The sequence below is a fragment of the Phoca vitulina genome, unplaced genomic scaffold (assembly GCF_004348235.1).
Source record: "Phoca vitulina isolate PV1807 unplaced genomic scaffold, GSC_HSeal_1.0 scaffold67, whole genome shotgun sequence".
Lineage (NCBI taxonomy): Eukaryota > Metazoa > Chordata > Mammalia > Carnivora > Phocidae > Phoca > Phoca vitulina.
The window spans coordinates 1,442,310-1,459,602 of record NW_022589770.1 but is presented as its reverse complement, the minus strand read 5'-3'; the positions used below and the strand labels follow the sequence as shown (position 1 = coordinate 1,459,602).

Here is a 17,293-nt window from a genome sequence, read left to right as displayed (position 1 = left end):
GGCCAATCCCAAGTTAGAACTTCTAGCACATCGGTAGGCTGTTCCCATTCTATCCTACATCCTTGTCCAATTCAGCAGAGCCTCTGGGGCCTCTAGCACCGTCCAGATGCCCTCATCAATTAAGTCCTTTGAACACTGATTCATAACTGACTTCCGTACAAAGCAGATCAGCGTTTGTATTATAACTACCTTCTGTGTGTGGCTTTGAAAATGCCTGCCTGACTCAGTCTCCCACCTCTGCCATCAGTAAATCTGTCTCTACGTCCTTAACCTCTGCTCTGAATATTCTCTTTGCCTTTCTGTTTCAGCTGAAACTGGGCTGCTTCCTGAAGGTCCCTTTTCTCTCCTGAAGGTCCCTTGAAAGGGGCAGCTGCTTGTCTCTCCAAATGCCCCACACTCCACCCCCCCCCCCCCCCCCCTCTTACCCCCCTCCCCCCCCCCCCCTGCCCCCCTAAAAACCCCCCCCCCCTCCCCCCCCAAACCCCCCCCCCCCCCCCCCCCCCCCCCCACTACTTCTAGACCGTTTCTCCTCCCTCCTTTGAAGCACAGGTCACCACTACCACCTCCACTGCAAATGGCTTCCTCATCCCCCTTCCCTCAATTCTGCAGAGATCAGAATGCAATTCACTATTGATTTACACCATGGCTCCTGTCACCGGCCTTGGTGACTTTATTGGAAAGCCCTGCAACACTTGGCTCCTCACCACCCCAACCTGCTCACCTCCAGCTCCTCTTCCCTCCTACTCACCTTATCCGCCCAATCCTGTGGCTCGACCCTAAGCTTCATCATTAGCAATAACCGCCTCACTTCCAAACTCCTGATTTGAAGCATCTCACTTTGTGTTCACTGCTCTTATCTTTGTACTACAACAATCTCTGATTTCATTGGTCAATTCATTGAGGCTATCACCTTTTCATTGCCTTCCTGTGGCACAATTCCTTGACTTCTGGGACGCCATTCTCTCCTGGTTCTCTGCCCACCCCAGTCTTCTTTGCTGGGTCTCCACCTTCTTCCCAGACTCTAAACTTTGGAGTCCCCCGGGGTCAAACCTGACCTCCTCTTCCCTATTGATTAGTTAGGTATTCTTACCAGTTCTGTGGCTTTAAAGAACACCTATAGTATGATTCCCATATCTGTATTCATAGCCTTGACCTTTCTCCCAAGATCCAGACTCCCATCTCCATTGCTTCCCCCACATCTCCATTTAGGATGTCTCATCGGCATTACAAACTTTACATGAGTTTCCAACATCGCTCCTATAGCTTGCTCTGTTCTCCATCCTCCCCATCAACACACAATTATACAAAAGTGATATTTCTCTTTTGTGGAGGGATTGCATGTTGCCTATCTGATATCGATTCCCTTTTCATTTCCTAATGATATAATACCTAAATTATTTGGGACAGCAAATCACCTGGTTTAATAAATTACATCTCCAAGCTTCCTTGAAACCAGGTATAGCCATATAACTGAGTTTTGGGCAGTTTTACTGGGAGGGTGTAAAGGGAAGCCTCCTGGGATGCCTGGGTGGCTCAGTCGATTAAGTGTCTGCCTTCGGCTCAGGTCATGATCCCAGGGTCCTGGGATCGAGTCCCTTATCAGGCTCCCTGCTCAGCGGGGAGCCTGCTTCTCCCTCTTCCTCTGCCTGCAGCTCCCTCTGCTTGTGCTCTCTCTGTCAAATAAATAAAATCTTAAAAAAAAAAAAAAAAAGGCAAGCCTCCTTAAAAAGAAGGTAAAACAGCCAGGGAAAATCATGTTGGCTCTTCCTCCATTCCTGGAATATAGGCATGACGGCTGGAGCTCTAGCAGCAGCCATCTTGGACCATGAGGTGCCCTTGAGGTTGAAAGTCATATATTAGGATTGCGAAGCAGAAGATAGAAGGAGCCTGGGGCTTGGATTACTGTAGAGCTTCCATATCTGCCATGTACAGCCTACCTCTGGACCTCTTTTACTTGAGAGGGAAATTAACGTCCATCTGACTTAAGCCACTATTAATTTGGATTTTCTACTATATATAGCTTAACTTATCCTGCTTGATATATGAGTGTATATAACAGAGTCTTATCCATTTAGGCAAGGATTAAAATATAATGTGAAGGCCACAGATAACACCAAAGACCTGTGGTAAGACTACATTTTCAGAGGATACATCTTGGGCAATGGAAAACACTGTTAAATGATATTCCAAAATTCAATTTCTCCTTGAAAAAGAACTGAACTATTTCACTGCAATTGAGAACATCAAATGACTGGTTAGACTATGTGACCTTCAGGTGCTTTTGTTTCTTTGAGATAATGGGGGTTTTCAAAACTCAGCCACATGCCTAATTTAGGACCCCATGATTCAGGTAAGACATTAGTTTCTCAGCTTGGTAAAGGGGCTCTTGGTTGCCATGAAGCTGTATCCTTAATTTCATTAAGGAAAAGGTCATTGTAATCTTTTGCCCTTGACATTGCAACAACTTTTTATATCTTTTTTTTTTCTTAGGCAAGCGAATAAAGAGTTTTTAAATGATGGAGAAATTATTTTTCCTGGAAATGGCTATTCTTAAGTGGCAATGACTTTAGGACAGTACATTGCAGGTAGGTTTCCCCATACATTACTTCTTTCAAAATATTAGTCAGGATTTCTGTCTACCTATCCATCTACATACCTCTACGAATGTTTATTTCCAAAGACTAAAAATTAGTAGTTCTATATAATGTGATTGGTGGAAAGGTCACTTCTCTTTTTAATTCATCTGTTCTATCATGTAAGTTTGTTTTCTTTTGAACTAGCTTTCTACGTTTTCATTTAGAGTAATTTTAGTACGGAAGTCAAGTTCAATTTATTGAGAATTTTCCCGAATGAGATTGGTATGTAATTTGGGTATCTGCAGATGAGAAAGAAACTATGGGTTATTAGCTTTAAGTAAAAGTTGGAGACCGCCCTTCCAAGAATATGTAGTCTTACTGCATGAGGAGATAAGAGGATGGCCAACCATGTAGAGGGATCTGAGGTCATCAAAAGACCACTTCTAGAGTAATTTGTTCATATCCCTGGAAACATCTTTTTATAGAAGGAAATACAACCCTTGGGAGGAGTAAGGCTTACTAATCTAGCAAGTCTAGCCAAATGTGTCGTACAGAGTGGGTGCTCCATTATTATTCAGTGAACACATTAGTATCAGGTGGCCAGTAAGACTGTTGTCATCTTGGGATGCAGGAATGAGGCAATGGAGACATCACCTCTCTGAGAAACCTGCCCTCATTTCCCAAGGCTGAACATGATGCCTTCTGCTGGGATCCCCCTCACCTTGGTTCTGTCCATCACACCACTCATCTCTTGGCCTGTGTCCTCCACTAGAGTGTGAATTCTTTAGGAGAAGGGTTGTCTTTAATTAGCTCTGCATCCAGTCTAGTGTCTGGTACATACTAAGTGTTGTTGAGTCAATGCATTAAGGAATGAATGAGGGAGTGAATAAGATTCTGATTAGCTTGGGGTGGGGAGGAGGTTGAGTGTGGCCCAAGGAGCTGTTCCTTCCAGTTTAGGTCTTAAGTCACTGAAGATGGGGGAGGGGGAAGGGCTCTGAGGTCAAGGACACATTTTTAAAAATGTCATGATTTTGTTCAGTGTCTGAGAGTGAGTATATTGTTTTACTAAAATAACTTTTTTATGGTGGAGTGTTCAAGTAAGGGCATGTTTTATTCAGTAACTCCTTGTTGCTCACTTTATGATGTCCTCATTCTAAGTCTGTGGTTTAAATCTTTCCCACGATTGGTTTCCATCAAGCATTTCTTCCTGCTCCCTATACTGACACCATCTTGAACTGTCTAGCTCCTCATACCCACCTGGTACAGCAAACCACAGTGGTGCCAGGAGGGCAGAGCTTGGGCATGCCACAGTCCTGAGTTCAGATCCCAAGTCACCACTTACTACCCCTGAGTCCCAGAGCCAAATACTTTGCTTTTCTGAGTCTTAGTTTTCTCATCTAATAAAATATGTCTTTGAGCTTTGGCTTTCTCATCTTCAATAAAATCTACCTTGTGTGGTCATTGTAAGGATTAAATGACATAGAATATACAAAGCCCACAGCACTGCACCCGGCAGGTGGGAAACCCCCAGTAAAGGCTGGTGTACTCCCATTCTTTGATCCCTTTCTCAGCCTGGTAGGTCAGAACTTACCACTCTTCCTTTCCCAGTATGCCCAGTATTGACTGGTCCTTGGGGTCCAGTTCACTTTCTCCACTAATCTTGCCCCCGATTGAAAGCAATCCTTCCTCTTCCTGTGTAGCCTGCCATCTTCTTCCAAATACCTATGGTACTTACCACTTTCTTCCTGGTGGCTCAGTGCTTATTTCTCTCCCTGTCTATAAATTCTGTGGGGGCAAATTGCTCACCTTTTAATCTTGTATTTCCCCAAAGCACCTGGCAAAATAATTTGCATATAGCAGGTGCTTAAAATCAGGAGCTGAATATGTGCAGGATAATTCTCTATATTTAGGAAATCATCACTCGATTCCTCTTAAGAGATGGGGTGGCATAGAGAATCCATCTTTCCATTTGCTCCACTTGAGGGAAAAAAAAAAAAACAAGCCCTCATTTAAACCTCATTTAAAGTAGCTGACCTCACGTCCCATCCAGAGAATTTCCTGGAAAGGGCTACAGAGGATGACTAGTCGTATGGGCAATTATAATAAAGCCCTGCTCCAGAGCTAGTCACATCTCGAAAACTGTGAAAAGAGATGCTTAACACGGAGCGGGCTATTTCCTGAAGGCCAGCTAGCCCACGCTTACTGCCCCGAACATCTTCATCTGTAGGACACTTCCTTCAGTTGTACGACATGGAAGAGGCACCAATCACGGTTCTTATTTCCGATGGGAGGGGAAAGGCCCTCGAGGGTTTGAAGAAGTCACACATGGCTGTGGCGCGGTCTGAGGTTACTGAGCTGGCTTTGAGCCTTTTAGACAGAATCCCAGAGTTCGGGCTAAGCCGAGCCTGGCCTGTCGTGGAGGCGGCTGCCAGAGGGTGTGATCTGATGTGGTTAGAGGAAGACCTCCTCTTCCAAAGTATCCCTTCTGTGAGTACCTTCGAGGGATGGCTACGTGTGGAGAATGTTTATTTTTAATCTTTCAGAGGTTCCTATTCCAGGAGGAGGAGAGGACCCTTCCTCAGCATTTCCAAAACAGTCCCGCAAGAGGCTCCATGGAAGAAAGAGTTCTCTGATCTGAGAAGTCTGGGAAATACTGCGAACTGCATCCCTCTTTCTGACTTCCTCTGTGTTGCCGCATACAGCAGCATATATCGCATGGGAAAAAAAACTAAACTCAGAAGCTCTTCCACTTAGTAAACTATGAAATCAGACTTGCTTGCTTGCTTTTTTTTTTTTTCTGGGTTGTTGCAAAATTCCTAGTGACATCATATGAAACCAGTACATCACAGAACACGATTTAAAAATGCTGCCTTTGCTACGATTCGCTCTTACTGTAGGAGGGATGAATGTTCAGCTAGGAACACAAAGCGATATGCAAGAAGGGATGGGAAAGGGAAGTACAAGAAATGTGAAAGGGGGCCCGGGGGGGGGGCGCTAAACAATTTCCCAGCCTTGCTAAGGGCTAGCCATGATCTTCCTTCCAGACATGATTTTGCCTTTGTTTTCCTGCCTAGAAAGCCCAGTTGTTATCAAGTGGACTCATCGGATTGCAAGTAGCCTTTGTGCATCTTCACGTGATCTTGAACAGTGAACTTGATCTGGTTTAGGGGGTCTGAGAAAGGGAGTGCTCGGGTGGCAACCTTTGCTCAAATGGATGTGGAAAGAGGCAGGAAAAGAGCAGAGTAAGGGGAAATGGGGTGCTTAAGGCAACAGGGAGGCAGAAGCTGCCCTGACAATGGGAAGGTAAGGGTGGAAGACAGAGGACAGGAAGAGTAAAGAGAGAAAGTAGAGGGTTGTGATGGGTCTGCTGGAAGCCAACAGACCCACCTGCCGCCTGAGCCACGAAACGGAGGCTGGGGGCTAGTGAGATGCCCGGGAGGAGCCGTCAAACTATAGAGTCAGCAAGTCCCAAAGCTTTGGCTTCTCAAGCCAACCACCAGTGAAACTCCAAGTGGTCTGAAGACACGGATTAAAATTAGAGTTCGGACAAGAGCCTTCCTTTATGTTCTGGATTGGTCTTTCTATCCTCTTGGTGGTAGGACACTCATTCTCATGGCAGCTTTCTGTCCCCCGGGGCTCTCAATTCCCCAGGTTCTTGGGAGGGTCCTGGGCCATAAGAGGACCCAGTGTGAGATCCCCTTCATGGCCTGCTGCTTTAGAAACCATCACAGTGGTTAACTGAGAGCACAGCAAGAGCAACAGAGGAGGGCCTGGGGGTTGTGCTGAAGCCAGAGTTCTGAGGGGAGGAGAAGGGCTTTCTCTTACCAAGGGCTGTCAGATGTTCACTTCTCGGATGCAAAGCAACTAGGAGATCTTTGGCAAGCTAAGGCAACTTAGAAATACTAGACGCTGAAAACAGGATATGCAACACATTTGGGAGTTTCTCTCATGTTAAAAGATAAAATTAGCTGATTCTCCTTCTAGGCTACCTTTGGATTACTTGTCAGAATCAGTGTAAGAAAACCCCAAATGTTTTCTTTGGCGTCACAAATATTGTTTCTTATTCACAAGGTGGAGGTACGTGTGGGGTGAAACGGGGGCTGAGGTCATAGGATAACTCCCTTCACAAGAAAGTAGAATTTTCAAATCGCTCTTCCATGGTGAACTTATTTCAAGAGAAGTGATTTTCATTGGATCAAGACGGTGCTCTGGGATAGTGCCTAGAGTTCATTAGTAAATTCATTTTAAAGTAAATCTCTGCCAGGTTTCATTTACCACTCAGGGGGAAATGGCTAAAATGATATGCTCAATCTCACAGAGTGTGAACCCCAGTGAATTCAGTTCCACGATGAGCCCACAGCCCTCTGCATCAGAAACAGGTCCCCAGCTGGTTTGGGGTGGAGGAGTTACTTTAGATCACTCATTCCTTTGCATAGATCGGAAGGCATAACAGGGCATATTAAAAGAAGAGTGTTGACTGGGTATGTTTCTGTGTGGTGTTGTGAGCACGTGTAGGAAATAATGCTGACCCAGTGGGTGTGTGCTTGTGCTTACGTTGCTGACACCATTTCTCTGAGTGTGTTACGCAATTGAGATGGTTTGGAGTCTCTGAATGGAATAACATGATTACCCATGGTATTGCACGTCTCCAATCCCAAATAAACACGATGGCAAAAACTAGACAAAAATGTGGAAAGAATAATAAATCACACAATGTCACTGAAGTCATGCAAAGAGGAAAAGAAGATGAAAAAAAAAATGGGCAAGCACCAGACACCATAAATGAAAAAAAAAAAAAGCCAATGCATACAATTCTAAAATCATTCTTACCTTCTTCAGTCATTGTGTCATAATATTTTAGTTTTCCATATGATCCAAGTTCTACAACATCACAGTAAAAGACACAAAGATAAGGAACGAGCTGTAATGCAAGAACTTTGTTTTTACACATTCTTAATTAATCAGATTCAGAGTTATACTGTCAAATTCCGCAATCGTAACTATATAGAGATGTGCAAACATGGGCCCATGTGGCAGACAGCTTTCATGGCCCATTTTCAGAAATCACTTGAAATATATTATTCTACTGGGGGTAGGATGTGCCCTGCATGACAGAGGAGGACACAGTTATTTTAACATCTGATGAAACAGAGTACTTGGCAAGAGAACTTCACACCGGGTCTAGGCTTGGCCCTGTCATTTGTATAGAGGTGATGCTCTAAGAGAAAGGGTCGATCAAGGACAATGTCCGGGGCCCCGTGGGGCTTGCAGCCTGGCATTCCTGGCCAGGGAGCCTCGGGCCCAGAGCTTCCTTTCACGGTTCCTCTGCAACAGAACCACTTCCTAGAGATTGAGGAGGCCACTTGGGAAAACCCAAAATGCAAAACCAGCTTCTAAACTCTCCTTTGACTTTTAGTTCATATTTTCGACAGAAAACAGTGAATACCAGGAGTTCAGCCTGCTGAGAAAAGCTGCAAAAGGTGCAGAGTGCTCTGGGAGGAAGAGGGAAGACACCTGGCTCAGGCAGGTGACAGAGGAATCACGTCTCCCAGACTGAGGCACAGTCACCTGCTGCTCCTTAGACGACAGGGGGCGGGAGGCTACGAGCAGCCCCTCCAAGTGCAGGGATCGGCAAGGGCTCTGTGGTCATGGACCCCACCGGCAGGAAGCGCAGCTGGGCTGAGTCAGCTGGGGTTGGGAAAGAGAGGAGGCCGGGATGCACCGTGTCTGTTTTCTTCCTTCAGTTCTAAAATAGAAACTTTTATTCTTGGTCATCTGAAAATTCCAGATTGTTTTAAGTGACATGACGAGTGGGTTAAAAATATTTTTCCTAGTCATAACAACACTCTCCCAATAAACCTCAAGAAATTAATGAGACTCGAGAGATATTCCTGTGATTGTGCCGAACGCCTCCCTGGCTCATTAACTTGGGAAGCCAGTGAAAATCCACATACGAATCAACTAATAATTGATGGGTTTTGTGAGCAAGATGAAGGATTTAGCTTAAAAGACAATAATAAATATTCTTCCCTTTTATATTTGTATTATACATTATAAATATGTTATATATATAATGTGTATATGTACACACACATACACACATTATATATATTCTTTTTCCATTCTGCCTAAAATTTTACTAAAGCTATTTTAACACACCGATGCAAAATTATGCTTTGAGGAGAAAAATCACCTCATCCTTATCTTTCTGCAAAAACCTGCCTACTCCGGTTTTGTTAGATACATGACGAAAGGCGTAAGTACTTCAGTAAGAAATTGAATTTTGTGTAAATAACAAGAAAGTCTTTTTAATGACTCCTGGGGATTGCCTTCAGTGGAATACAATTTTTTTCTGGGTATTTTAAGAACAGTAGTCTTTTATACATACGACATTGCACAAGCTTGGAATTCTTAAATGATCTAAATACCTTCATAAATATTAAACACATGTTCATGGTGGCTTTACACGTAATATATGCGTGTGTGTGTGTGTGTGTGTGTGTGCATGTAAAATCTTATAGTAAGTTCATGAATTATGTCAGCCAACTCATTGTTTTGTAGCCTCTGCTCTTCCCCTGAGGTTAAGTGGTAGCGTAAGCAGCTGCTATTCTCAACTATTTGCTCAGGAAACAGAACGTGGGTGGCTCTGGGTTTTGCAAAGTGGGGTGTAAACCATATTCTATACAGGAAAGATACACCATTGCAATTCTTATGGATCTGTCTTTTTAGATGAAACCTCTCCATAGACACACACCTGTTTTCATAGATCAATTACAAACTGTCAAACATCTGCTTGTGGCAGGTGTGATTATTTTTTTACCCCGTCTCTTGTGGGATCAGGTATAAATAAATACAAACATATTCTTCAATTGTTCTATTTTTACACAGTCGAAATTGGAACCGTTCATGTCTGACAAGGCTCACACACATTTGCTGCTGCAGCAACGTCCAGATTGTTTCTTAGCTGCTTCCTTGGATGAATGGGACAGAGGATAAGGACTGAATGGAATAGATCAAAAATGAGGCTAAGATGGTGCAAGAGAGGGAATATGAGTAGTGAAAAGCCAAGTAACGACAGACGACATAGCAACTCAAAGCACAGGGAGGAAGGAGGACAAGGGAAGAGCATCTTGCCCAGGTGAAGGAATCCTGTTTCATTGCATACTACAGCAAAGGCAGAAAAGAAAGGGAAGGAGACCAGCCTGCTAGAATCGTCTTTAACGCACACCGCGACAAGATAGTGAGATGCTGGGCTCAGGCTTCCCATGCTCTCAGGTGGTCAGGGCAGCATCCTGGGGTCGGTGGGGTGCATCTCCAAGAGCTGGTGGATCTCATTCCTGAACCAGGGCCTCAGGGGATGCAGGAAGAGGGGTGGGACAGGTGACAAGGATGAACACGACATGCACATGTCAGCCAGAGCACGTCACACAACTGGCTGGTGTCCCACAGACCACGGATGCCTCATGGAGAGTGGTCTCAGCCACTGTGGCCTGAGAAGGCCTGAGAGGCATGAATGAAAACTCATCGGCAAGGGGAAATGGCCTCCAGTCAGCACACTCCCCACAGAGACTAACCAAGGTACCATTACACCATTGGATTAGGATTCCAACTGGGCCTCAGCCAAGCTGAGTTTCCTTGGGATAGGAGGAAGTGAGGGAGTTCAAGAGAGGCCTGTTTCATCCCAACTAGCAACACCCATTATATCAACTGAGCAAGAGACAGCTAGGATCAGAAGAGGGACGAATCACCAGTGAATATCATCCTGGGTACCACCTGGTGTCTCTTCACTGTAACATTTCTCTAAGAAGCCCACACAGCCTAAGAAAAAATTCCAGAACCCAGTGGTTGGTGTTGGAGTTGAGCCTGCAGGGCGATCATGAATGCCGCCTGTCATGGTGACCACACCTGCTTTCACGCTACTTGGACAGTTGCGGCCACGGGCATCCATGCCCCCAGATCTCTAGGACTGATAGAGCCTTTTGTCGGTTCCTCGGTCCTCTTCTTTCCAGGTCTTGCAACATAACGGCCTGCTTTAAGGTGCCTCCCTATTCCTGTCCATACTTCCTGACTGACAAGTCAAGGGAAGGGTCTTACCTTCAGTCTCAAAGAATCAGTGAATAAGAGCTAGTGTTTTGGGCTCCTAATCTCCTCTCTTCAGACTGGCACGGATACAGATTTATCCTTTCCAACACTGACTTTCTCAGCTCCACTGTTGAGGCCTCTGGCTTTCTCAACCCCCTTTTCAGCCAATCTCTCCAGACAGGAGCAGGAGAAAAGGGACTTCTCACCTTTTGGGCCTCAAAATTCTGATATATAAAACCAAAAGCCAAGAGCAGCATCTATGCTGGGTTCATAATATTGGAATGAAAAACAGAGGGAGAGAAATCAGGGAGAACAAGTATTTATTACTTAAGTGTTAGCTGATAGGAAAACAAAATGATTACTTGTTCATTTTTTAAGTCAAAGAGCTTCTTCATTTTTGGTATTAGTTTGAACTCAATGTGGAAGACCTAAAAATTAAGGCTTTCTCAATACAAAAGATAGTCTCTCAGTACAGTTGCCTTACCTGTCAAGAAGGTGTGTACAGATACTGGATTATATCAACCCATGGAAGGATTATTTTCAGTAGCAAGTGGAAGTTAAGGACATGGGCTTTGAAACCAGGGTGTAGGCTTGAATCCATGGTCTACCACTTATTAGCTGTGTGACTTTGAGCAAACTGTTTGGCCTCTCTAAGCCTCGGTGTCCTCAGCTGCAAGGAGCATAACTGTACCAATCCCATAAAGCTGTGGTAAAGAGTAGATGAATAATAACACCCACTAAGCCGTCAGGAAGGGGCAGCTTCACTACTGCAAGCACCACCAGGTAGCATGAAGGAGAACCCATGGGACATGGAGCAGAGCAGTGAGAGAATTTGGTATTTTACACACGTCTGTTAAAGCAAATTCAACACTACTTAAAGAGGTTTTAAATCCATATTTGTTGCTCAACAGTAAAGGCTATTGTGCCACGTCGGGGCCAGCATGGAAAAGAAATGTCTTCATCAGTCCTCTCCTACTCTCGGATCTATGGGGAAGGTCACAACGTGGACTGTAACCATTGGGATAGCACGTGACACTTCACCCATCTAAAAAGCACCAGTGTTCCATTCGGGACCTAGGCACCTGCCTTTCTAATTTTGCACAAAACCCTGTCTCTCCAACCAGGTTATCCACATGTTGAAGGCAGAGACCCTCTTCCTCTTAGATCTCTTCCAACAGAACCCAGAACAGTGCTTTCCTCTTATCACACGCTCTCCTCACATTTCTTCAAGTACATAAATGCACAGCTCCCAAATGACAGTGAGGTTTAGGTTGCTGTGGTTTGTTAAACTTCCCTAGAAGCTGAAGTTAGGAAGGCAGGCACCTATGCCTGAAACTTCTTGACATCATTGTCAAGGTTAAGAATGCTTCTGAGTGAGATGGACAAGATGGGTGATTCAGGGTAGTGGCTCTACTAATTATGAGCTGGGTGGTCATCTCTGAGCCTCAATCTCTCCTTCAGTTAAAATGGGGACAAGAACAAGGGCGCCTGGGTGGCTCAGTCAGCTGAGCGTCCGACTCTTGATTTTGGCTCAGGTCATCATCCCGGGGTCCTGGGATGGAGCCCCGCGTCAGGCTCCATGCTCTGTGGGGAGTCTGCTTGAGGATTCTCCCTCCCTCTCCCCCTGCCCCTTCCCCCACCCTGCTCATGCTCTGTCTTCTCGCTCTAAAATAAATAAATAAATCTTAAAAAAAATAAAGTGGGGACAAGAACAATAAGTACCTCTTCTCAGGAGGGTTTTTGGAGGATCAGATGAGGCCAAGTATGTAAAACACTTTGCACGGGGATGGTGTAGACATCCTTAGTAACCGGTACCCCCCTCCTCATCGTCTGCCAAAGGTCCAAAATGAACATCAACTCAGCTTAGCAGGAGGTTGCTAATAGGTTGAATCCTATTCAAACTCTGATTATCTCTGCAGGTGGGCACCAATGTCAATGTCTGTACTTGCCATGTGCAAGTCAACAACACCCTGCTCCCGCCCCCCAACCCAGGCTTCTTCCCTTAAACACAAGGAAAACCGTCTAAAGAAAAAACTTTCCGTTTAGTGAAAGGCTGCCCTGGTTAACTTCCAGAACCATGTGTTGCAGTTTTAGCCCGAGGGTGGTTTTTTTTTTTTTTAATTTGTGAATTTATTGCTATTATTGAAATGTTGGGAATGGGGGAGGGGAGTATGACAGTTGAGTATTTGTAATCTCCCATCCCACTCCCCAAGATAAATGTAGCATTTACAGTTGCAGATTTGTATAATTTTTAATTTTCTTGCAGCATATCCAGCCTTATCTTTTCTCTCGTCTTTGCCTCATGTGGAAAACTTGCGTCACAATAAGCACGAATTCTGAGTTAAAAGGTATTTTCCAATACAGCCCAGTGTAAAGCTTTTGGTCTCACGTCGCCTCAAAAAAGGCTGCACGAGCCGCCACAATTAATTGCTTCCCATTAAAAGGCTTTCTTTGGTCATTATTCTTTTATATCAAATTCATACCAATGCCAGTAACTTCTTTATCTTAAAAATGATCTTGGAGAGACTGAGGTTAAACGAGGAAACAACCATAAGTCCTCACTTCCTATTCAAGTCAGAAGGAAAGGAATATTTTAACCTTCAAATTCTCACTCAAAAGAAGCTTTCAAAGTACTGACTCACTGCCAAAGCTTCTGCTTACCATTCTGTTGTGGGGGGGGGGGGGAATGATGTTCACGTGTTAAGCTTCCCTAAGAGGCTCCTAATGTGTGCATGCTTGCCCAAGGACAGCTGTCCCCTACATGTGGCCAGACACAGATGTCACATGCAAGGGGTTACCAGAGAGGCTTTTGCTCCATGGAGTTCTTTCACATCTGACTCTTCCCTTTCTATGCTAATCTGTACTTCTTTTTCTTCTGCAAGATGAAAACTTCTCACTTACTTAGGCTTTTGGACGCCAGGCAAGAACTGTGCAAATGAAAACAAAGGGCTCAGCTGGTGCATCGTCTTCCATCAGCTATTGAGCTTCAAGAAGGATTTCCGAATAGACCGCTCAGAAATTTATCACCTGATTTTCACGCCCTCTGAATCTCGCCCCTTCGTGAAATACTCTTCCTTTTCAGGCTCCCCACAAACCTGGACCCATTGGGTTGTCATTGCTAATATTTCTGTTGCCCCCACTCTCCCTTTCCTTGTTTATGTCCACCTGCTGACATCATTCTGGGGCCCCAGCTCCCAGCAAAACACTGATGTTACATCACCGGCCAAATCCGGAGTCAGATTGGTCCCCAGCATCTGGCCCAGTGTCTGGGGCACAGAAGGCATTCTGACAAAGCATGAATGAAGCACTGGCACCAGGTAGGGAGGTGAGCAGAGTGGGCTGGAGACAAGGACAGGGAGAGGCGTGATTAGGGACACCTGGACAGTGCATGCCTAAATGGGCAGTGACCTCCAGCTCCACGAGGAAATGTGGGTACAGTGTTGAGAGACCTGCTGATTATTCAAGGGAAGCCAGATATCTGGCTTTTTATGTCTGCTTTTTAAATGTTGGCAATGGATTCCAAATTAAACAACACCACCCGGAGGGGCGCCTGGGTGGCTCAGTCGGTCAAGTGTCTGAATCTTGATATCGGCTCAGGTCATGCTCTCAGGGTCGTGAGATTGAGCTCCGCGTCAGACTCTATGCTGGGTGGGGAGTCTGCTTGAGATTCCATCCCCCTCCCCCGCTCCTGCTCTCTCTAAGAAAAAAAAACAATGACAAAACAAAACACCACCTGGGTCATATTTGGCTCATCGATTTGTAATCCTTGGTTTAAAATCAGGTTGCTTGGTCTAACTTTCTTATAAATATTAGTTGGATGAATGAGTGAACAAATGAGACCAGCTTGATTATTGGAACTGGGAGGGATCCTTGCTAGGCAATCCTTCTCCAGAGGGTCAAGGACTCGGGCTCACTTCCTCGTCTCTCTCCAAGCTCATAGATTTCACCTGGTGTAAGTACCGCAGTCTGCTCATCTCTGGCTTAGAACCAATTGAATCTGATTACCTCAGGCTCCTCTGGGAACACCAAGGTGGAGCCCACATCAGGCCCATGAGCTGCTAGGATCCTGTGACTAACTCCCTCCTTATGCGTGTTCTTGCCCAGCCAGCTCTGCCTTCACACAAGCCAATGGAGTGGTTTTGTTTTGTTTTGTTTCAAATCTTATTTTGGGAAGGAATGAAAGCTGACCATTAGGTGTAACTGTTCCCAATGATCTTGTAAGGAACTATTTGGATTATGAAAAATCCAGTGGAAGGTTCTGAGAGGTAAGTTAGGAGCACAGAGGGAGGTGCCGTATAATTACATGGGAATTATCATCCACGAACAGTGAACAAAAATGTGTGGTCATCACTGTGGATCATCCAGATGGTTCATAATGAAATGCCCAAGTGAGTCCCCAGATACTCTGACTTCTTATAAATTTGCCACCTAATTTGCAGCCTTGCTCCTCTGTGGTGTTGCTTAGCAATATCAATGATTACTGATTTCTGTCCTGTGAGGAGCTGACTCAGGCCATATTTCTCTGTAATTTACATGCTCTTGATGATCAAGCAAGAAAAACGGGACTTGGATGTGCTGTTCTGTTGCTTTCCTTTTGAGGTGGGTTGGGGGCAGGAGAGAGTACAGGACAGAGCAAGCAGGTTTCTGGGAAGGATTTTTAAAGAAAAACAGTGAGCAACCTAGGCAGGAGAATCGACCCAAAACAGTGAGGCTAAAAAAGATTTCCTGGGCTTTAGGAGTATCCTTTTAATTGTGTAATTAAAAATCTCAAGACCAACCTTAACATAACTTTAAATACTGATACTCTGTCAGAATGTTTTTCTCCCCAAAGGGATAGAGAAAAGCAAGTGATGATAGAGCATAATAGTTGTATCATTTAGAGTTTGGAGCCCTACAGACCTTGACTTGACAACTGGGTCTGCTGGGTACTAGCCGTGAGACCCTGGGCATATTACTTAACCTCTCCGATACTCTTGTTCCTACACTTCTATAAAATGGGAACAATAATGGTTGTCTTGTAGGGTTGTGGTGAGGACTGCAGGTCCTTAACACATAACTGACACATAGTATTCATTAAACATATGGTAGGTATTATTATGGCTTTAAGGCATCTATTGGTTTTCCTTCAAATGGGTAGCATTCTTCTGATCTTTACAAAATCAGAGTGAACCTGGTATCAAGAGACCATACCAGGATGCAGAACATGGAGATCTTGTAGCACGGTATAAGTTTTAGGGTCAATGGATATGGGTTCTAATCCAGACTTTAACTCTTACTAGATATGTGACTTTGTAATAAGATACTTCTTAGTTTACTCATCTGTAATGGGGCTAATTATAGGAGTCCCTATTGCATTGTTGTAAGGGGCTTCACTTGATGCCTGGAACATTGGAAGTGCTTCATCAATGGGAGCCATCATTCTATGATTGCACCAAAGCCCAGTGAGTGATGAGTATCCAGGCTAACACAGTAAGTCACGATAAGTGACCTAGCATTAGAAACTTGTTCTATCATCCTTTTGCAAGCTTATATTGGAGGAGAAACAGGTAAAAGGAGAAGAATGACAAAAATAATGACCAATTACATCATGACAAAGGAAGTCTATGAATGTCATATTCTTTTGTATAATCTGACATCAAGTACATGGAGACTGTTGGCATTATTTAAAGAAAGTACAACTTGGGGAAAGAGAAAATATAGTCATCTTTTAAGTTTTGATTTTCAAAAGGAAAGCTCAAAAGGGACTTCAACTGCTTAGGAAAGTGGGTATTGTCCAATGGTTAAGAGAGTGAGTTCTGAGGTCCAACAAATCTGGATTTGAACGTGGCTCCATCAATTGCTTCTCTTGTGTCCTTAGGCAAATTATTTAACTGCCCTAACTTTCAGGGTCTTTATCTGTAAAATGGTTATAATAGAAGTTCCTATCTCATAGCGTTGATGTGAAAATTAAATGAGTTAATTTATATAAAATGCTTAACACAGTGTCTGCCACATAGTAAGTATTCAATAAACATTAGTTATTCCAGTGATTGTCATTATAGTTGTCTCTGTGGGCATCTATTCAGAGTTTTGGCTGAATATTCAATACTTTTTCTGGTGTCTTCTTTTTTAGCTGCAGTCTCCAGGGAGAAAATGATATTGTCAAAGAGAGTGAAAGACTATAGTTTGAATAACAAAGAGCACAGTGTATCAGGTACCATCCGTATAACATTTGGAATTTATTTCTTATTTTCAGAAAATCTGTCTGACCTCTTCTAATAGCAAGGTATCTAAAACATGTTTTTGATAAGTTTTTTTCTGTGTGGGTAAGGGGTTAGGAAGCTAACATTTTCACTAATGACATCTTCTAACATCTTGGGCACATTTTTGTATTTCTGGAAATTGAAAGATTATGTTTACAAAATGAAGCAAAATGTACTTTCTGATGAAGCCTTATCAAATTTGGGGTGCAGGATACTGACACATATATTACTCACTCTTTAAAGTGGCAAAACATTCCATTCATTTTTCCTGTCTTCCTCCTTCCCCCAGACTCCTTTTTTAAAAAAAAGGACTTAGGAGGTGGTATGTCTAGATAGGCCCACCATTTTCTTTTGTAGACATAGGAGCTTGGCTCTATTACATGTGACCCCAGA

The 17,293-nt window shown here is 44.0% G+C and overlaps 1 protein-coding gene across 2 annotated transcripts in view; it reads right to left on the bottom strand.

The window, feature by feature from the left end:
• Positions 1 to 17,293, bottom strand: part of SLC24A2 (solute carrier family 24 member 2) — a 247,885-nt gene that overhangs the window by 60,225 nt on the left and 170,367 nt on the right. The window contains exon 5 of one of the 2 annotated variants that reach the window (XM_032392464.1): positions 7,407 to 7,457. The exons of the other annotated variant lie outside the window; for it this stretch is intronic. Within the exon in view, the coding sequence (XP_032248355.1) occupies positions 7,407 to 7,457 (51 nt within the window). The remainder of the gene's footprint in view (positions 1 to 7,406; positions 7,458 to 17,293) is intronic. 2 annotated transcript variants of the gene reach the window in all.